The sequence below is a fragment of the Leucoraja erinacea genome, chromosome 12 (genome assembly GCF_028641065.1).
Source record: "Leucoraja erinacea ecotype New England chromosome 12, Leri_hhj_1, whole genome shotgun sequence".
Taxonomy (NCBI): Eukaryota; Metazoa; Chordata; class Chondrichthyes; order Rajiformes; family Rajidae; genus Leucoraja; species Leucoraja erinaceus.
Window position 1 is genome coordinate 46,908,728 of NC_073388.1, and position 22,452 is coordinate 46,931,179.

Consider the following 22,452-nt stretch of genomic DNA (forward strand, 5'->3'; position numbering starts at 1 on the left):
AAGCAATTTTGGGCCCCTTATCTGAGGAAGGATGTGCTGGCATTGGAGAGGGTTCAAAGGAGGTTTCCGAGAATTATTCTAGGAATGAATGGGCCAGCATATGATGAGCGTTTGGTGGCACTGGGCCTCGACTCACTGGAGTTTAGAAGAATGAGGCTGGACCTCATTGAAACTTACCGAATAGTGAAAGGTGATAGAGTGGATGAGGAGATGGGTGTTTCCACTAGTGGGAGGGTCTAGGACTAGAGGCCACAGCCTCAGAGTAAAAGGACATTCTTTTAGGAAGCAGATGAGGAGGAATTTATTTAGTCAGAGAGTGGTAAATCTGTGGAATACATTGCCACACAAGGCTGTTGAGGCTGTCAATGGATATTTTTAAGGCAGAGATAGATAGATTTTGATTAGTATGGTTGTCAAGGACTCTGGGTAGAAGGCTGGAGAATGGGGTTGAGAGGGAGAGATAGATCAGCCATGATTGAATTGTGGAGCAGACTTGATGGACCGAATGGCCTAATTCTGCTCCTAACACTTATGAATGTATGAACTTATCAACATTCAGTATGCAACAGAATCCGCCTACTTCATTGAAAAGATGAGCTTATGTTTCACCATTAGCCTTCAGACTTTAGAGATACAGTGTGGAAACAAGCCCCTTAGGCCCACCAAGTCCGGGCCGACCAGCGATCACCCCGTACACTAGCACTATCCTATACACCAGGGACACGTTACAATTTTACCGAAACCGATTAACCAACAAACCCGTGTAGAAAGGAACTGCAGATGCTGGTATATGGAGTATCTCCGCGGGTCGGGATGCATCTCTGGAGACAAAGGATATGTTGACATTTCAGGTTAGGACCTTTCTTCAGACCAGAGAGCATAGCTTTAAGGAGAGAGGCGGAGAAAACCCACGTGGTCACAGGGAGAACAAACAAATTCCATACAGACAGCTCCTGTAGTTGGGATCGAACCTGGGCCTTTGGAGCTGCGAGGCAGTAACTCTGCCGCTGCGCCACTGTGCCGCCCCTAGCCATCCACATTTATTTGGCAGCATGATTACCCCATGCAGGCTGATCTCTTGACCTATATTAAACCATCAGATCAGGAGGAGAGAAAATTAATTGAAGACGAATATTATGTCCAAACGTCTTTTAAACATAATAATTGCCCAGCTACCCTTAGCAACTTGTTCCATATACCCACCACCCTCTGGTTGAAAACGTTGCGCCACAGCTTACTTCTAAATGTTTCCCCTCTCGTATTAAATCTTGGGTGGACATGTCAAGGAGTAGAGGATATAGAGGGGACTGTGTGGAGAGGGTGGCGGATTTCCGCTTCCTGGGAATCCATATTGAGGAGGACCTGACGTGGAGCGCGAACACCTCTGCGCTGCTGAAAAAGGTCCAGCAGAGACTGCACTTCCTGAGGGTGCTCAGGAAGAATAACATCACTCAGAGACTGCTGCTGTCCTTTTATCGGTGCTCCATAGAGAGCATCCTAACATACTGTGTATGCGTGTGGTACACCAGCTGCACAGCGGCTCAGAGGAAAGCGCTCCAGAGGGCCATTGACAACGCCCAGAGGATTGTCGGCTGCCCTCTCCTTACCTTGGAGGACTTACACAGTTCCCGCTGCACCAAAAAATCCCAGAGTATTATAAAGGACATTTCCCATCCCGGACACTCCCTGTTTGAACTGTTGCCGTCAGGCAGACGGTACAGATCTACAAGGACAAGGACAAACAGACTAAAAAACAGTTTTTACCCCACTGCTATAAAGGCACTAAATGTAGCCGCCAAGGAACGCAGGGGCGATACATACTAAGGGACTGTGGTACACGGTGAAATCGACAGAAGGATGGAGGGTTGGGTGTTTATGCGTGCTATTTTCATGATATTTATTTTAGTTGTTTATCTTTTTTTAATATTTTACCTTGTATGTACCGTTAGCTTTTAGAAATGTTTGAATGGTGCACTGACTGGCTGACATTTTTTAATTTTGTTGTACATGGTTCATGTTACAATGACAATAAAGAAACTATTCTAACTATTTTATTCTAGTTTTATGGTGAGAGGGGGAAAGTTTAAAAGAGATGTGCGGGGTAAGTTATTTACACAGAGGATAGTGGGTGCGCTGCCAGGGATGGTGGTGAAGGCACAAACATTAGTGGCAGTTAAGAGGTTTTTAGAAAGGCACACGGATATACAGGAATTGGATGGATATGGCAGGGGAGAATAGGTTAACTAGGCATCAGGTTCAGCATGGACATTGTTGGCCAAGGAGCCTGTCCCTGCACTGTGCTGCTCGTTGTTCTATATTTGATATCCTGAGCTTTTCCATTGTTACGGAGTGTTCAAATCTTCCCAAATGCTCTGTTGCACAGAATCAAACGATGAGTCCAAGGGCATAAACATTATTCAGTACATTTATGGGAACAGCTTTCACTTGTTAGTTACTCTTGGACGTAAGGATGCAGTGGGAGGGGATGGGGTTGAAGCCTGAAATTGACAGCTTCACGTGTAGAAAGGAACTGCAGATGCTGGTTTATACCAAAGATAGGCACAAAAAGCTGGAGTAACTCAGCGGGTCTTCAGCATCTCTGGAGAAAAGGTTCTGAAGAAGTGTCTCGACCCAAAACGTCACCGATTCCTTTTCTCTAGAAATGCTGTCTGATTCGTTGAGTTACGCCAGCTTTTTGTGTCTGAAGCCAGCTTTTTATATCAGGTATGGGTAATAATATTATAGTTCCAACATGAGTCGATGGGGCTAAGGTTAATCAAATATGATCTAATTGAATGGCAGAATACATCAGACTGAATTGCCTTTGTGAGCTCCTATTTCTTTTGCTTCTGTATTTATGTTCAGGGAAATGTGAACATTATTTTCTAATAACAAATTGTAACATGTATGAATAATTTGCTGGTTGCTTCTATTTTACCTGTAGAGAAATAGCTTTGGAATAGCCTGAGGTTAGAGTTGGAGCCATGGGATTGTTGATAGGGAGTATGGGGAGAAGGCAGGAACAGGGTACTGATTGGGGATGATCAGCCATGATCACATTGAATGGCAGTGCTGGCTCGATGGCCTAATGGCCTACTACTGCACCTATTGTCTATTGTTTATTGATCCAGGAAGCGTCACTACTTAGAGACCTCTATTCTGCCTTTTATTATTATCAAAGTTATGGCAATTAAGAAGTTTAGTTTAGAGATATAGCATGGAAACAGGCCCTTCAGCCCACCGACCATGCCACCATTCACACTGGTTCTATGTTATCCCACTTTCTCATCCACTCCCGACACACTCAAGGCAATTTTACAGAGGGCCAATTAACCAATTAACCAACCAGCATGTTTTTGGGATGTGGGAGGAAACTGGAGAACCTGGAGGAATCCCACGTGGTCACAGGGAGAATGTACAAACTCCACACCGACACCAGCCGAGGTCAGGATTGAACCCGGATCTCTGGCGCTGTGAGGCAGCAGCTCCACCAGCTGTGCCACCCTTAACTTGTTTGAGTGTTGACAATGGAGAAGGCCCAAGACAGAAAGGTCAGTGTGGGCATGGGAAGAGGCGTTAAAATGATGACCATCCAGGAAATGTACTAGGCCTTGGCGGGTGGAACTTTGGGGTGATCAACATTGAGAGACATGTTTTAGCACAGGAGCAATGCATATCCCTATAATATATTCAGATACGTTTAACATTTCCACATTCACGTTGAAAATTAAAATATTTAACAGCTTTTGTGTCTGTAATTTGAAAACCACCCGCAATTTCGGATCGCCCTAGAGAACAAGAATAATGCTCAAAATGGGCACAAAATGCTGGAGTAACTCAGCGGGTCAGGCAGCATCTCTGGAGAGAAGGAATGCGTGACGCTTCAGGAGGAGGAGAGAGTGGACAAGAGAGTGGACAAGGATGGTGAGCGAGATGGGAAGATAGTAGACGAGGCTATGCAAAATGGATGTGGGCAAGAGCACGACTCTGCGTACAGAGTCAAACATACGGACCACCTGATGCTAGACCATTCATGCTTTTCCCCCCATGATTTTAATTTAATTGTCCAGGGTTTCCCTAATCCTGTCCCTGCCTGGCCATAATGCAAGACACAAGTTAAGCACAACTCTAAACAAAGTTAGCACGCAACAAAAGCTTTTCACTGTATGTCAGTACACGTGATCAATAAACTAAACTCATTATCACCAATGGTTAATGCAGCTAAAGAGACTAATGAGAACATAGAACAAAGAACAGGATTGGGCCCTTCAGCCCACAATGATTGTGCCGAACATGATGCCAAGTTAAACTGATCTCAAATCCTTCTATTCCCTGCACTTCCATGTGTCTATCTAAAAGCCTCTTAAATGCTACTATCGTATCTGCCTCCACCACCACCCCTGGCAATGTGTCCCAGGCCCCCATGTGTGTGAAAAAGACCTGCCCCGCACATCTCCATTAAACATTCCTCCCCTCACCTTATAGCTACGCCCTCTAGTATTGACATCCTGGGATAAAGGATCTGACTGTCTACCCTATCTATGCCTCTTATAATTTTGTGTACACCTTGTTGATCGCGTTATTAGTGCAATTAAATTATTCATTAAATGATTGAAACTTTGAGCAACAACCAGTGGACAAAGCAGCAAGAACAGGATTGGGTAACTCTGTCTTTGCGAGGATATTGACCCATTGTGTCATTGTGTTTGGGTTGTGACATAGAAAGGTTTCAAAACCCTGAGATGAGATACTTGCTGGAGTTTAGGATGAGGGGGGAGGGGAGGGGGGGGGGGGGGGGGGGGGGGGGGGGGGGGGGACTGGATTGAAATTAACCGAATGGTGAAAGGCCTGGATAGAGTGAATATGGAGAGGACCAGAAGCCATAGCCTCAGAATAAAAGGATGTACCTTTAGAAAAGAGATGAGGAGGAATTTCCGTTTTCAGAAGGTGGAGTATCTGTGGAATTCATTGCCACAGAAGGCTGTGGAGATCAAATCAATTAATATTTTTTTAAGATGGAGATTGACAGAATCTTGATTAGTAACGATGTAAGGGATAATTTCCGTGCTGTAATTGTTATATGGTTATATGGTTATATTATTGGGGAGAAGGCAAGAGAATGGGGATGAGAGGGAAAAATAGATCAGACATGACTGAAAGGTGGAATAGACTTGATCGGCTGAATGGCCTATTCTGCTGCTATAACATATGATTAATGATCTTAGAAAAAGGGAAGAACTCCAAAGTCAATCACATGGCTTGCTGGTGAGCTGAGTATTATCTCCCAACACCGTAGCCTGAGCAACAGAGACTACTTAATTCAGCGCATGACATTTAGGTTGGCTGAACGTCACTGTTAAAAATGAATTAGCTGCGGTTACTGCACTGTGAGCTCTCAGGTTTCGTTAAGTATGGATGATTGGCGTGGGCATGGAATGAATAAGCACTCCCTGCAGTTAGTTGGTGTGAATGATTTGCCAGCAAAGGCCTAAAACGTGGTTGGACTGATTCTCAATGAGGGGGGGGGAACAAAGAACACACAAGGAATAACTTATAAAACTCATACTTCTGAATTTTCTTTGTAGGAAGGAACTGCAGATGCTGGCTTAAACCGAAGATAGACACGAAAAGCTGCAGTAACTCAGCGGGACAAGCAGCATCTCTGGAGAGAAGGAAAAAGATGCTGCCTGTCCCGCTGAGTTACTCCAGCTTGTTGTGTCTGTCGTCTGAATTTTCTTTGTTCTATTATTATTCCGCATTGAGAAAATTCCACATTTTCTTTGGATCCTGAATGATATTAAACAAAGCCACATGGTGTGAAATGGTGCAGGCATCCTACTGAATAAAATCGTTTCTGATTTATTTATGTATTTATTTTCCAGATTTAGTTATTGCAAACTATTTTATCTACCTTGGCTTTAACTTTCCTGCAGTTCCCTTAATGAAATCTGTTTGACCAATAAATGGCTAATCTGATCATATTCTTTCGGAGGAGTGCCTAGAATTGACTACATATCTTATTTGCGATTATCTAGTAGCCAGGCTGAAGGACAAAATAATTCTTTGAAGCAGACTTGAAAAGAGAGTCGGGGGTTGTTCATTAAATGGAAAATAGGTCTGGAGTGTGTGGTACACTTTATTAGGGCAATGGGTTGGCTCTGTCATATGTAATGAGAACACTGTAGCAAGCCGTTGCTAGCATTGGTTACACTACTGCAGTTCACGTTTGGAGTCCATAGTTTAGTTTAGAGATGCAGCATGGAAACAGGCCCTTCAGCCCACCGAGCCCACACTGACCCGTTCATACTAGTTTAGACTTCTGACTTTAGAATTGAGACTTTAGAGATACAGGTCCGAAATGTATTGTCAATGCCGGCCAGCGATCACCCCGTACCCCCTTGCACTATCCTGCACACTAGGGACAAGTTACAAATTTACCAAAGCCAATTAGTCTACAAAATAGCACGTCTTTTGGATGTGGGAAGCAATTGGAGCACCTGAAGAAAACCCAGGCGATCACGGGGAAGGACGTAAAACTCCTCATAGACAGCACCAGTAGTCAGGATCGAACCCTAAGAATCTTCTCCGTTAATTCAATGGTTCAATTCAATGATGATACAATTCAATGTGGTCTGTGATGGGGGTGGGGTATAACTTCCTGCGCCTTCATGGTCGGCTGCGGAGGCATCCCCCTCCCCCGGGGCATGGAGACGGAAGTGGAGAGGAAGAGAGGAGAGGGAGGTTGCTGGGGGGGGGGGGGGGGGGGGGGGGGGAGGTTGGCATACCACTGACATACTGTTAAGGCTCACTGGCCTGCCTAATTTGGCTCTACTGCTCTTTTGAAACAAAGGAATAAGATTTACACTTCTACAGTCCTCTGTAAAGTCTGATTGCCCACTAATGTGGAATTATGTGGCCAGAAGAGAGATCATGGTTTTCTAAATATTATTTTTGGAAATTTGAAATTTGTGTTCTATTTGATTATTATGTGGTGTTTTCCAGTTTCTAGCACTGTTGCAATTTGATAACGTTGTTGTCAATTATAAAGTAAAACTTTGGGGTAATTTTGCTTCTCCATTCCATCTCAAATCAAGTTGCACCTTCCCATAACAGGAAGAGTTCTTGTATATTTTGCAGAACCTCATTAGAGAAGTATCTATTGAGAATATTCCACGGAAATAGAGATAGATCTATTTAGGGCCATGAGGTGTTGGAAGGAACTGCAGAAGCTGGTTTGCACCGAAGATAGACGCAAACTACTGGAGTAATGCAACGGGTCAGGCAGCATCGCTGGAGAAAAGGAATAGGTGACATTTTGAGTCGAGACCCTTCTTCAGACTGGAAATTCTTCTGGAAATTTAGGTCCATGATATTGCTTCACTTTGGGATCAGGAGAAATAAAGTCTGGGCAACCTGTTCTGTTGTTAATTCGTGAAATTAAAATATCAATAAAAAAGACAGTGAATTTCAATTGGCATTATCAAAAGTGCCCCATCTTCCTCCAACAGAAATATTAGTAGAAAAAAAATCAAACGTCCAACAGAATAATTGATTCCCAATTGTGTCAAGAATTGATTATTCATATTTAGCATTGAAATCAATACTTAACTGTTCTGCAAAATTACAACTGTTCATAGAACATAGCACATAGAACATATAACATAGATCATAGAACATAGATCATAGGAATAGGAACAGGCTCTTCGGCCCACAATGTCTGTGCCAAACTTGATGCCAAGGTAAACTAACGCCTGTCCATGTAATTAAGTTATTCAAGGTACACTTTATTGATTGCCAAATAAAAACTCTTTAATTTAGTTTTGCACATCCAGACACGGGCAGCTTTGATTAATATAGTTAAGGTCGGCATAATGCATCCATTTCTTAGATCAATCACTTGGTATTTCCTACTGACCACTGTTCTTTAATTCAATAGATTTCCAATATGATAGAAGTCATCTTTCGTTCTAAGCAGGTTCTTTAATAGGTTTAAGTTTGCACTTTTGACGTCTGGTGGAAAATGTGGTTTAAACTGCATAGTAATGAGGAAATAAATTGTAATGACTCCAAAATTTAAAAAAAATACAATAAAATTCCCATGGAATATAGATTTGGGAAAATCAATTCAAAAGAAAATGAAAATAGACTACAGAGCCAATAGCCAATTCAACACTTACTCCTAACCTCCAATATATACTTTGCTGCTACAACAGTTATTGGCATTTCTCACTCTTGCCTCTATTATTGATTCATGTTCATAAATTATAGGAGCAGAATTAGGCCATTCGGCCCATCATCTTCTCCGCCATTAATTCAGAATGATTGACTGGCATTTCATTCAAGAGCAAAGATTATATTGATATTTATTGATATATCTCAGTATTCCCAAATTGGTCATATGAGTTATTGTATAATCACTATGATGTGAGATTGGTGTTAAAGATTTGATTCTGCTAGAAGGCCCATATATTGGATCATGCCGCTCCACAATTTGTGCACTATGCAATTCAATTTATTAAAATATCAACCCTCAAGGATAGTTGTGGGCTTGCTGCAGCTTGCTGAAATGCTGTGATTTTCTTTCCAAATCCTGACGCACTAATATGTAGAGTAGCTGAATGTCGGGCAGTGGGATAAACACAGAGGTGGACACCACCACTTCTAGAGATTATTGTCAATGCAGGAATGGCCCCGGAACAGAGCAGGCCTTCAGGGAGAAGAAAGCCTTCACAACTCTTATGGAGGGCCTGTCTGAGTGGGCTTCAACGTACAGAACCTGGTGCTGAGAAAATGTCTTAGGTAGTTCCCCTTGAAGTGGTGTATTTGTGTCCCCGACTTAAGAGGACATCCCACTCCATCAGATTGTGATCCTTGTCTGGTCTGCTCCCAGAGATGTAGTTTAGTTTAGAGATATATAGCGAGGAAACGGGCCCTTTGGCCCACAGAGTCCACACCAACCATTGATCACCCATACACTAGTTCTATCCTACACACTTGAGGCAATTTCCAGAAGCCAATTAACCTACAAACCTGTGTTTAAGAAGGAACTGCAGATGCTGGAGAATCGAAGGTACACAAAAAAGCTGGAGAAACCCAGCGGGTGCAGCAGCATCTATGGAGCGAAGGAAATAGGCAACGTTTCGGGCCGAAACCCTTCTTCAGACTTGCCTATTGCCTAAACTACAAACCTGTATGTCTTTGGAATGCGTGGGAAAACCAGAGGACCCAGAGAAAACCCACGTGGTCACAGGGAGTGTGTGCAAAGTTCACTCAGACAGCATCCAGGGTCAGAATGAAACTCTGTGCAGCAGCAGCTCTACCGCTGTGCCACCCCATGTACTGAATTGTTTAGATGATCACCTCCCCACCTTGACAGATCAACAGATTTACTGACCCACCCATAGGATGACTGCTTCACCAACCACCCTCCCGCACGTTCTGGCTCACTCCCAGTTCCCCAATACAGACCCAGAACACCCCCAAATACTGACCATTCACTCCCCTGACCTCCGACCCTCTGCCCAACCAACCCTACACCATTCCATGCACCGCACCCTTGATCTCCTGGGCTGATTTCCACTCCTTGCAGCTTACCCAGCCCAACCTTCCCACACATCTCTGATCTCTCTCTCTGTGGAACCAAACCTGATCCTACATTCCCCCCCCCGCTATCCCTGCGCCCCATTCCACTCCAGACCCTATTTCCCTGTGAATGCCCCTCGCCTCCAATCTCCCCTCCCACTGTCATCCTCTCTATGCTAAGTTTGGGCAAAGAGAGAGCGAGAGAAGACAACAGGCCCATCAGACCACCGACTCCGAGCCGACCGGCAGTCACCCGATCCTGCACACTCGGGACAATTTTACAATTTTACCAAAGCCAATTAACCCACAAACCTGCAAGTCTTTGGAGTGTGGGAAGAAGGTCAGAGAAACCCCGCAGGGTCACAGGGAGAACGTACAAAATCTGTCGAGCCAACACCCGTAGTCAGATTGAACCCAGGCCTCTGGCGCTGTAAGACAGCGGCTCTACAGCGGCGCCACTGTGCCGCCATACGTGTGCCACATGGACGCTGAAGACAGTCAGAACCTTTTTCCTGAGGTGGAAATATCAAATACTAGAGAGGATAGTTTTCAAGTTAGAGGGACAAAGTTTAAAAGAGATGTGTGGGGCAGGATTTTTACACAGAGGATGGTGAATGTCCGGGACACGCTGCCAATGGTGCTTGTGGGGGCAGATCATCTTTATAAACAACGGACAACCCGCTGACGTTTCCATCTCAGGGCCAATGGAGGTTGGATGCGCTGATATTAATGCCCACTGGCTAATCACAGTGTGATTGTATCACTTGGGGGTGGGAGAAGGCTAAACAGTATAGCCCACAGTAGGTGTACCTAGTGACAGTCCTATGCTGAGCTATCTTACACTCTTCTGCTGAACACAAAGTTCTGGTGGAATTCAGCGGTTTAGGCAGCATCTGCGGAAGGAATGGACAGAAGACTAAAGAGTCTTACACTATTCAGATTGCTTTTCAATGAACACAACAAACTACCTACGGCATGATATGAAGAGAATGCTCCACTGTGAGTTGAACAATATTTTCTAATTTCCACTAAAACACAATAAATCAATTTGTTGTTTAAAAAGATAATATGTTTATTATCTTATGATGATGAGAAATGTTAAATTCACATTGGACTGTTTCTCAGTTCATGTCCATAAGTGACGAGCAGAAATAGGCCATTCAGCCCATCAAGTCTATCCACCATTCAATCATGGCTGATCTATCTTTCCCTCTCAACCCCATTCTCCTGCCTCCCCCCCCCCCCCCCCCCCCCCCATAACCCCTGACATGCATACTGAGCAAGAATCTATCTATCTCTGCCTTAAAAATATCCATTGACTTGACCTCCACAGCCTTCTGTGGCAATGAATTCCACAGATTCACCACGCTCTGACGAAAGAAATTCCTCCTCATCTCCTTCCTGAGGGTACGTCCTTTTGTTTCTGAGTTATTCTCAGTTATTCACATTGTAGTCGCCTGGTTATGATCTTCACGTAGTCTACACTTGTGCCTGGCACTGTTTCGCTAATGCTGGTTTTTGCTGAGCTGCCCCTCTGCTGTAGTAACAAGGATTAACGGACCAGACAACGTCAAAGGATTCCGGCAGGGAATGGTTCACTCAAGTCGTCAAGTTTATTCGTCACATACACATATGAGATGTGCAGTGAAATGAAAAGTGGCAATGCTCACGGACTTTGTGCAAAAATAACAAACAAACAAACAGCCCCAAACAAACTACAAACAGAATGTAACAGAATCACATGTTCTTTTCCATATTAAATATTGTGAGCGGAAGGAAAAAGGGAAAAAAACAGCAATTTTAAAAAAAAGCAGTAGAGTGGTACAGTAAGGTTAGTCCCAGGGGAGATAGGAGTTTACAGTCCTAATGGCCTAAGACGCTCCTGAATGTTTGTGGCCTGTTTTAACATAACAACCTTCTTCCATGCAAACTAAACTTCCTGCTGGTATTGTACCTCTCGCTGATTCAGATAGACACGCCGAGAGACAAGGGGGAAGGCCACGCAGAAGCGCAGGGAGTGACGAATGTGGCTGGTGGCAAACGTGGCAAAAAATCGGATGAAAGAATGCGCCAGTTTAAAACTTTCCTGTGGAACCCGGAAAAGAAAGAATTCATGGGAAGAACGTCGAAGAGTTGGTGTGAGTAGTTCTACATGCATCCTTCATGCTGACTTACAGCTGGAGAGGTGCAGAGAAAATGCTGTCAATCTCAGGCTGGGTCGTATCAGGTACCAGCGGCTCCTGCCTGGATGCTTGGCAATGTTCAGGTCATTTCACAGCATGTAAATTTTGATTCAAAAGACGAAGATAGTAATTTGGTCAATGTGAGGTCAAATAAGGGTCGCATCTAATCATTAAAAAAATGTCAAATGATTTACATTTCACTCTTCAAAAGCAACTGGTTGTAAACTAATGAATAGAATAAGGTTTTGTCAACAATACTGCAGATAATACAGATCAGGTCACCATACTAGGACGATGATGTAATTCTGGGTCTGTGTGTGCATGTAGATGTGTAACCTCTGTGTGCATGCACATGCATTACTGTACAGAAATTGTTCTTGTGACTTGGTATAATCATCACAAATTCTTAATCCTAAGGTGATACAAAAAAGCACATTTAGGAAATGATTATCTCTGAGTTTCTCCAGCATTTTTGTCTACCTATTATCTTTAGTGGATATTGTTTTTTTATTCTTGTGATATAAATCCGTTGCATTCATAAAACTTGATCAAAACATTGGTCATTGGAAGTTATATATTTTGTGTTATATAATTGCATTTTTAATACTTGTTTTCGAAAATTGTGTTTGCATTCCACCACGTAAATTCCTTTGGTAAGAAATTAATTTGTTTCTTGTAAAGTTCCAAAGCTGTATATTTCAGGTTCAAGTTCTATTTTAAATTTCCAGTTCTATTTTAAATGAATTAAGCAACAGTACAAGTTTCACTAAGTTTTTCAAGACTCTGACCGAGCAAAAAGTTGCAGTGCCATGTTTGATAAGAGGAGTGAGAGTGACTACCAGATATATGAATTGATTTAAAAAAAAACTCAGTTAAAGAAAAGTTCAAATGAAATCTTCATCACAAATTCACTATCCGCATAAGGTTTTATGTTAAGGCATGTGCTTTAATGGCATAGGTTTAATTTATTTTAAAAGCCTAATATAAGCTTCAATAATGTTTTTGTCTGGTACTTTTGGTGGGAAACAAACCATACTACAAAAACAGACTCTATTCCCTGTCTACTGAAGGACTTGCAGGAAGGATGTGGTAAACTGAGGTAAACTGTGGCATCTTGGGTGGAGATTTAGTCATCGAGCCATCGAGTCATACAGCACGGAAACAGGTCCTTTGGCCCAACTTATCCAAATTTATTTTGGCATTACCAGCAATTTATCCAAAAGTGAACTGGTGTTTCTTCACAGCCGTTTATGGAATGTGTGTGTGGCTGGCAAGCTTGGCATTTATTGCCTAAATGTAATCATCATTGAGATGATGATGGTGGTGAGGAGCCAACTGCAACTCTAGTGGTGAAGGTGTTCCCACACAGTGAAGTTGGGTAGTGAGTTACAGGATTTAAAGTCAGCAATGGCAAGGAACCAAAATTATATTCTCAAGTCACAACAGTGTCCAACTTGGAGAGGAATTCCCATGAGGTGCTACCTTCGTCATATCTATTCCGAGTCATATAGTCATACAGCATGAAACAGGCCCTTCAGTCCAACCAACTTGATTGATTCTTTAACATCATGTGACATGTCACAGTCATTTTTTGTGTTTTGCATACCATACACAAAGTATGCAAAGATTCGCCACGTATAGATACATAGATACATACTTTGATCTCTCGGTGGCACATCCTAGACCCTCCAGCACCCACCCCGGTTCTGTCTGATCCCTGACGCTCTCAATGCCCGTCCGACCTCCGGAACTCTCTGCGGACCTGTCCTCGGCTGCCCACCTCCAGGTCCGCTCTTGGACGGCTCTGCGACGCTTGCCAGGAGATTCCGACAGCCTTCCTCACTCTCTGACAACCCTCCGAAGCTAGTCCCATTCGCCCATGTTTGCCCATATCCTTCTAAAAGGGATACAGGACAAATGCGGGCAAATTGTTCTGCTTTGGTAGCATCTCGCAAATGCATGACCTCAAAATCCGAGAAGAACCATATCCCTCTAAAATAGGGAAATCAAGGAATTTGGTCTGATGTAGAAAATACTGAAAATTACAGTGTAAGAAAAATTTGTAATTTGTAAGATCTGCAACTTAAGAGCTTATGTACTGGGACAGCACTATGGGGAAAAATACCAACCTATTGAGTAGGAAGTTAGGAGAGGCAATAAATGGATTTATCAGGTGTAAATCTACATTGAATGGGACATAGAGCTATCCTTTATTACACCCATTTGTTAGGTAAATGCATTGACAAAGAACTGGAGGTTGTGTGTTGATCAATGGTAAATTGTTTCAAATATGTAAAATCCACATGCAACCATTGTGTTGAGACTTTAGACTTTATGATACAGCTCGGAAATAGACCTTTCGGCCCACCAATCCTGCACTAACCAGAGATCCCGGTGCATTTACACTATCCTACCCACTAGGGACAATTTTACAATTTTTACCTAAACCAATTGACCTACAAATCTGTACATCTTTGGAGTGTGGGAGGAATCCTGTGGGATGTCGTACAATCTCCGTACAGAGAGTCCCGTAGTCAGTATCGAACCTGGGTCTCTGGCGCTGTAAGTCAGAAACCTCACCGCTGCACCACTGTGCCGCCTTGTGTTGTGGGAATATAAAAATACTGTAGGTGCAGCAAATCTTTGAAACACTTTGGGTTCTCTCAGAGTGTTTCTCAGTGTATGCACTGTTAAGGCCTTGAATAAACCGACTTGTTTGTGAAACTCATCACTGCTCCACGAGATGTTCTTGTGTTCTTCTCCGTTCCTATCTGTGCCGTAAATAAAAGTGCAGTCAGATTCAGGGTGCAGGTTAAATCCAACATTCCCTCCGACATGGTCCTTCTTGGTTTTCGAGGTTATACATTTGTGAGATGCTACTGGTGCAGAACAATTGTCATTACTTTGGTGTTGAGATGTAATTTGTCTTAATAAAAAAAATTACAATTTCATCAACAGGTAATAGGTTAGGTACGACTGGAATAATGCATAGGATCTGCCCATTATGCTGAATGGACAGTTTCAATGTCATCATTTCACTGTCATTAATTTCCCACATTTTATGTAAGATTGCGAAAACATTTTGCATCTAATTCACTCCATCCACACATTCCCTCTGCGCTGTTTCTGTTCAATTTGGGCAGATGTTAAATGGAATAGGAAAGGGTTAGAGGGATAAGGTCAAATGTGGGCAGGTAGGAGGACTTGCATCTTGGTCGGAGTAGACAAGTTGGGCAGAAGGGCCAGATTCCTTGCTGTATGCATCCATACATAGAAACATATAAACATAGAAATAAGAGCAGGAATAGGCCATTCGGCCCTTCAAGCCAGCACCACCATTCAATATGATCATGGCTGATCATCTAAAATCAGTAACCCATTCCTGCTTTCTCCCCATATTCATTGATTCCATTAGCCCTAAGAGCTATATATAATTCCCTCTTGAAAATATCCAATGAATTGGCCTCCACTGTCTTCTGTGGCAGAGAATTGCACAGATTCACAACTCTCTGGTTGAAAAGGTTTTTCCTCATCTCAGTCCCAAATGGCCTACTCCTTATTCTTACACTGTGACCCCATGGTTCTGGACTCTCCCAACATTGGGAACATTTTTCCTGCATCTAGCCTGTCCAATCCCTTAAGAATTTTATATATTTCTGTAAGATACCCTTTCATCCTTCTGAAATTTCAGTGAATATTCAGGAGATTCAAGAGAGTTTATTATCATGTGTCCCAGATAGGCCAATGACATTCTTGCTTTGCTTCAGCACAACAGAAGCCCAGTCGACCCATTCTTTCATCATATGCCAGTCCCTCCATCCCGGGAATTAACCTGGTGAACCTACGCTGCACTCACTCAATAGCATGACTCTCTGTTCCATTTTACACCAAACACTGGGAATTTCACCACACTTTCAGTGAAGAAGCACTAATGGAAGAGCCCCTAATGAAGAATTTCCCCGGGTTCAGACATATTTAAACCAAAGGGATTGTTCAGCTCTGTTTTAAGTGTACACAATACATACACAATTTTTATAAAGCTGTAAACATATATCCCTTAGAAATTTTTATGTTCATGTTTTCTAATGCACTATAGATAGAACTGAATGGAAATTGAACCACTTAAGTCCATGACCCTACTGTATGAGGATGCACTTCTTGCTTTAACATTTCCAAGGGTATTCAAGAACATTATTGAGAGGCAGTATGTTCTTTATTGATTTGCCACATCAATTACTGAAATACCTCATGACTTGACATTACGCTTTGAGAGCATTAAATGGAAGTAACGTCACCATTAAAGTAACAGACCCAGAATTGTTTTACACTCATGTTAGTGTTCAGCATTAACCTTTGACCACGATCTAAGTTTCCAAGCAATGCAGTTTTTTTTCAGTTAATTGAACTTGTGAAACTGTTTTTTTTAATATTAGTAATTTTGCATCAACAATTGTTACTGTAGCCCATCATCCATGTTTTGGCTTCTGAGGGCAATGATTTTTAATTTCTGCCTTTTGCAACAGTAACCTGTCCCAGGTCTTCAGTTGTACTCCACTAAATCAGGTGATATTTTGTTTTTGAACAAAATGGCATGGAAACAGGCCCTTTGGCCCACCGAGTCCATGCCGGCCCTTGATCACCCATTCACGCTAGTTCTATGTAATCCCACATTTTGTCCACTAACTACAACCTGCTCAATGCGTTGAGCACAGCATGGTCATAAGAGGGATAGAGAGAAAGGGAGAAATATGGTGGTGAATTTTGGTCAATGATGCATTATTTCTTCAAACGATTGAATTTTGTGCCAGCACATGTTTCTGACAAGCTTCTCGATGCTTATTTTGCAGCTCTTATTCTACTGTTCTATGTCTGTTTATATTCCCTTCTGGCTGGAATGTTTTCTCTGTGCATTTATGGGATGCTATCAACATTGAGTCCGTATACACCAACATACCGAGACCGTGTCAACAATCCAGGTACTTAGCCCTGTGACTGAACATACAGAGACTGTATTGAGAAGATAGAGAGCAGAAACATTATTCTTCATTATCCAATTATTGGCAGATCTAAAGCAATTATTTTCATTCCTGTAATGGGATGACCTTAATTACATGTACAAATTGAATCCTAAATAATTGTATTCATGATTAATTAAACAGCAACTAGGTACTATAAATTGCTGTCAGAAATAGATGTAGACTGCTTGTTTGATCTTGCCTAGATATCCATTGCAGTTGGAAGTCAGAATTGTCAATGATCTTTCCCATTTTCCCAGGGATGATGATAAGACCATATCTCGGTGGAGTTTCAATCAGGTTCAAACCAACAGTCGAGGCCACGTGGTCACAGTATGTGCAAAACCTGCAAGATTTCCTTGCACGTAAGTTTTCTTATTGCTTATTCAGGAAGGAATGCCATAACCTACCATTTGAAATTAGAAAAATGTCACCACAAGAACTCAGAATCATGGTTTAGTTCAATAAACCATTTAGAAACAGGAAACACAAAATACCAACTTTGCAGTATGAGTACGAAGGCTGAATAGTAAAGGGCCTGTCCCACTTTCATGACGTAATTCATGACCTCTGCCGAGTTTGCCCTTGACTCAAACTCTAGGCATGGTCGTCACGAGGTCGTAGGAGGTGGTAGGTAGGTCTTAGCAGGCCGTGATGCTAGTCGTAGGTACACGTGGTATCAGGTAGTTCGGGGAGTTTTTTCTAGCCTGATGAAAAATGTCCACGAGTACAAAAGTTGTGAATTAGGTTGTGAAAGTGGGACAGACCTTTAACACTTTTTACTTACACAACGATGCAGGATGATTATCATCATCTTTGGAAGTTCTTTATAACTAATGTTCATAAATAGTTCCCATTCACTTATTGTATAGGCAATGTAATGGGTCAGGACTCTTCTTCAGTCTGAAACGTAGCCTACTCGTGTTCTCCACAGATGTTGCCTGACCCACTGGGTTTTTTCAGAACTGTGTGTCTTTGGTAAACCTGCATTACCTAACTCAACGGGTCAGGTAACATCTGTGGAGAACATGGATAAGCAATGTTTCAGATCGGGACCGACCCTTCTTCAGTCCAAATCAGTAATAACCAATCGATGTCTTCAAAGATGCTACCTGACCCACTGAGTTACTCCAGCACCTTGTGTCTTTTTTGGTAAACCAGCATCTGCATTTTCTCCTTTCTACCTGTTACTGCTCTGGTGCAGTCTGAAGAAGGGTCCCAATATGAAACGTTGCCTTTCCATGTTCTCCAGAGATGCTGCCTGACCTGTAGAATTACTCCAGCACTTTTTCACTCTGTTTTACTAAACCAACATCTCCTGTTCCTTGTGTCACCGTTCATTTAATAACATGTATAAATTGTTTTCCCTTTCTTGCCCAATATTTGTCTTTCCCTTGAGCTTCTCTCTCAGATGCTAACGACTCATTACCCTATACTAAAACACCTACCCAAGTCATACATGTTCTCAGAAAACATTTGGAGGTTAAATACGTTCCCTCAATGAACAGTGATGTAGTACAAAGGTAGACTGGAAAAATGCTGGAGAAACTCATCGAGTGAGGCAACATCTATGGAGCAAAGGAATAGGTGACGTTTATATGTGTGAATACAATGACGCTGATATAAATGCATACAATATATAACAATGTAGTACATGTAACCAAAACTATTTGCTCATCTTTTTGTCTGTACCAATTTAAAATAAATTATTCTGCCCTTTAGAAATAATCCAGGATGTCACAGCCAACCTGTATTTAGTAAGCGACTAGACTAAGTGGGACCCGTTGGGTCCCAGTCACACGGGAGGCCTGGTCCCCCAATGCAATATTCCACCAACGCAATGGCGGGAGCATTCTGTAGCCGGGGGAACTGGGACAGCTTCAGGCGGAGCCTGTCGGGGGCTGGTGGGGGGGGGGGGGATGTGGGGAGGGGGGTGTGTGTGTGAGGGAGGAAGGCATGTGGGGGAGGGTGTGTGTGTGGGGGAGGGGGTGTGTATGTGGGGGAGGGTGTGTTTGTTTGGGGGGGGGGGGTGTGTGTGGGGTGGTGGGGGATAGGGGGGTTGTGGGGGTAGGGGAGGGGTGTATGCGGGAGGGGGTGGTAGAGGGGAGTGTGGGGGAGAGGGGTGTGGGTGTGTGGGGGAGGGGGGTGTGGGGGATGGGGTTGTGGGGAGGGGGGTGTGTGGGGGAGGGTGTGTGGAGTGTGGGTGAGGGGGGTTGTGGGGTGTGTGGGGGGTGTGGGGGAGGGTGTGTGGAGTGTGGGTGAGGGGGGTTGTGGGGTGTGGGGTGTGGGGGGTGTGGGGGAGGGAGGGTTTGTAGGGGAGTGGGGCGTGGGGGAGGGGGAGGGGGTGTGGGGGAAGGGTCTGTGGGGAAAGGAGGGTGTGGGGGAGGGGTGTATAAGGAGGGTGTGGGGGAGGGGGGTGTAGGGGAGGGGGGGTGTAGGGGGGGGGGAGGGGTGTGTAGGGGAGGGGAGTGTAGGGGGAGGGAGGGTGTGGGAGGGAGGTGTGTGGGCTCACCAGTTCCCAGTCCTGACTCCAACCGCACTCCTGGCTCCAGGACCCAGCTTCGGACTCACTCAGCTGCTCCCGTCCCCAGCGCCTATCGTGCTCACAGCCCCCACCCGCGAACACAGCTCACACTCCGCTGCTTCAGCTCTATTCTGGGCGGCTTCTGGATGTGCTCATGGACTCAGTCCCGCCTCCGGGGCTTTATGCTCCAGTGGGTGCCGGAAGGGGCGTTACCTTCATGGTGACCGACAGGCAAGAAGTCCAATCTGCTGATCTCATGATTTTTTAAACCTTCATAACTTTTGTAATCTCCACCAATCGGAACAAAACTTGGTGTGCTTGGAGCAGAGGAGAATGGTGAGTAAGGTGGCGAAAAAATCCTAGCGATATAGGGTAGCGTTTTTGCACACATTTAAAAACAACGCAGACCGGAAGTGGTCAAGATGAGAGTTTTAGTAATAGTATCGATGGAAGATAGATAGAAAATATCACATTGTTTCTCGATCTATTTACACATTTGCTCTCTATGCTTAATGTGAAATGGAAAACAATTATTAAAATACTTTAAATTCATGGAATATCAGAGCATAGAAATGGGCCAACTTCATGTATGGTGTTTCATACAATGAAAGCTTCTGCCTTTCCATCATTCCTTTGAACATTTCATTTTATTTAACCAAGCATTTCCCAATTCAATAAAAGCATAAAATGCTGGAAATGTTCAGTAGGTCAGGCAGCACCCATGGGAAGAGAAATAGATGATTTGCATTGAAGATTCATTGTCAGATTTTGATTTTCAATATCCCCAGTTATATCAGCATTCAGAGACTTCTTCAAAGCAGTTGTGGCCAAAGATTATCAGAGCAGAGCAAGATGCGCCACTCTGCGAAAAAAGAGTAGTATGACATGGGTATGACATGATGCCATTTTATTGAGCAGCAATTTACAATAATAATAACTAAATATGTGAAGTGATCCTTTTTCCTTCGCTCCATAGATGCCGCTGCACTCGCTGAGTTTCTCCAGCTTTTTTGTGTACCTTCGATTTTCCAGCATCTGCAGTTCCTTCTTAAACACTATTTAAAACACTGTTCCCTACAACATTGATTACACCAAAGATGATAGAGCAGATCAATCTTTGGAACAGATTACACCAAAGATACTAGAGGAGCATTGTCCGCTGCCTCGGGAGCGCCGACCGCGGGCAGATGCTTGAGGCTTCCTGCCGGGCAGAGAGCCTGGTGCCGGCCGCCTTCATTTGGTATCGGGGGGACCGAGAATCAGTCCTGGATCAACTCAGGAAACGTCCTCTTCCCCCAAAGATACTAGAGGAGCCTCTAGTATCTTTGCTTTTCCCTGTGACCTGATGTAAGAGCAGATTATATAACTGTCCCCGCGTTTGGCATAAACAAATGGCGGCCGTGACGTTCCGTTACGTACTACACGTCAGCCCATTGGATTTCGGAGGAGTGGTCTATCTTGCTCTGCTCTATAATCTTTGGTTGTGGCACTCAATTATAATCGCCTCTTGGGTTATAATCAACTCTACACATTTTTGTAATCACTTCCTTCATCGTTTTTTGTAATTACATGTTACAGTTTGATGGACCAGTGAAATTAATCTGTGTGCTTGCAGTTTTTATGCTTTAATTTTCTCTCTTTGCAGCTTATAACGATAGTATCCAGGCTATGAAGAACATTCCATGTTCCCCCGGGGAATACTTCATGCAAGATGGTGACGAAAGTGAAGAAAGACTGGCTTGTCAGTTTAATCGGGCTACGCTGAAAAACTGCTCTGGAATTGAAGATCCAACTTTTGGATATTCTATAGGAAAGCCCTGCATTCTTCTGAAGATGAACAAAGTATGTTAGTGTTGTTGAAAGATGCAGGGAGCCATCATTTCTTTCTTATCAACTGGTAACAAAATATCATAACAGTAACACAAAATGGGCTGTGGGTGATAGGATACTCTGTCGACACATTCAATGATAATTTATTGTCACAGGTACCTCGAGAACAGCACCTGATATTTTGCTTGGGCAGCTTACAACCCAGCGCTTTGAGTATTGATTTCTCTAACTTCAAGTAACACTTGCTTTCCCTCTCTCTCCACTCCTCCCCCACCCTAGTTCTCCCGCTACTTTCACTGTCGTCCTGATTACTTTTACTGTTTGTGTGCCTCATTCTTCCCTTCCCCCACAACCGACAATGAACCATCCTTGATCGTCGCCAGCTTTGATCTGTCCTTTTCACACCTTGCATGGACTTTGTACCTTTACGTACCTCTAGTTCCCCTCTCCCCTGACTCCCAGTCTGAAGAAGGGTCTCGACCAGAAACGTCACCCATTCCTTCTTGCCGGAGATGCAGCCTGTCCCGCTGAGTTAATCCAGCATTTTGTGTGCATCTTTAGTGAAATTCTTTTATTTTGCATACCATATGCAACGTATGCAAATGGTTGCCACGTATAGCGCGGCGACAAAGTTACAAAACCCCCGCTGGGCCCACCTGTTTTATTTTACGCCAAATGTCCAAAATGGCGCACTTTAATCTAAGCTTGATCCTATAGAAGAAATGTATCTGAGCCACTGCTTTGTGTGACTGATGTGTTTGCATTCATTGTATCAGACATTACACAGGATACATTTGTCCATTTTCAGTGGAGAGGATGACAACTGGCGGCGATCTTCTTGCATGTGTTTCCTGTCAGCAACCAAGTACGAGTTCTCCTCCTAGGTTTAACAATGTGCCTTTGAGGAAGGCAATCTTATATACATGACTCTGGAACCAATGTTGTTGGCTGCTCCAGTTGCGGATGTAAGGACCAGATGTAGTTTCACACATTTTTATTTTCCAGGATATCAGAGAAGTCATGTTACGTGACTGAGTCTTATTTCTGCAGCTTATTCTGTGCAGGACATTGAGAGCAAGAGATGACTAAAAGTGATCACTGTCCTGCCTCCTGTGCATTTAAGACACAGTCATAAATGCTGCATACTCTGGGACTTACTGACAATGTTAATGTTAATGTTAGTGGAGCTAAGAATGTCTATAAGCACTCCGGAGAGGGATCTCTGGCATTTTGTTTCACCTTAAACAGTGCATCTGACTCAGTTAATTCACCAGCACAACGTTCAATGGTACAATGCTTCTTTATTGTCACGTATACA

At 43.4% G+C, this 22,452-nt stretch overlaps 1 protein-coding gene across 2 annotated transcripts in view; it reads left to right on the forward strand.

Annotated features, from left to right (window-relative positions):
- LOC129702332 (protein ATP1B4-like) overlaps positions 1 to 22,452 on the forward strand; it is a 45,151-nt gene that overhangs the window by 7,212 nt on the left and 15,487 nt on the right. For both annotated transcript variants that reach the window (XM_055644077.1, XM_055644078.1), the window contains exons 3-6: positions 11,552 to 11,720; positions 16,613 to 16,741; positions 17,041 to 17,145; positions 20,950 to 21,146. In XM_055644077.1, coding sequence (XP_055500052.1) covers positions 11,552 to 11,720; positions 16,613 to 16,741; positions 17,041 to 17,145; positions 20,950 to 21,146 — 600 coding nt within the window. The remainder of the gene's footprint in view (positions 1 to 11,551; positions 11,721 to 16,612; positions 16,742 to 17,040; positions 17,146 to 20,949; positions 21,147 to 22,452) is intronic.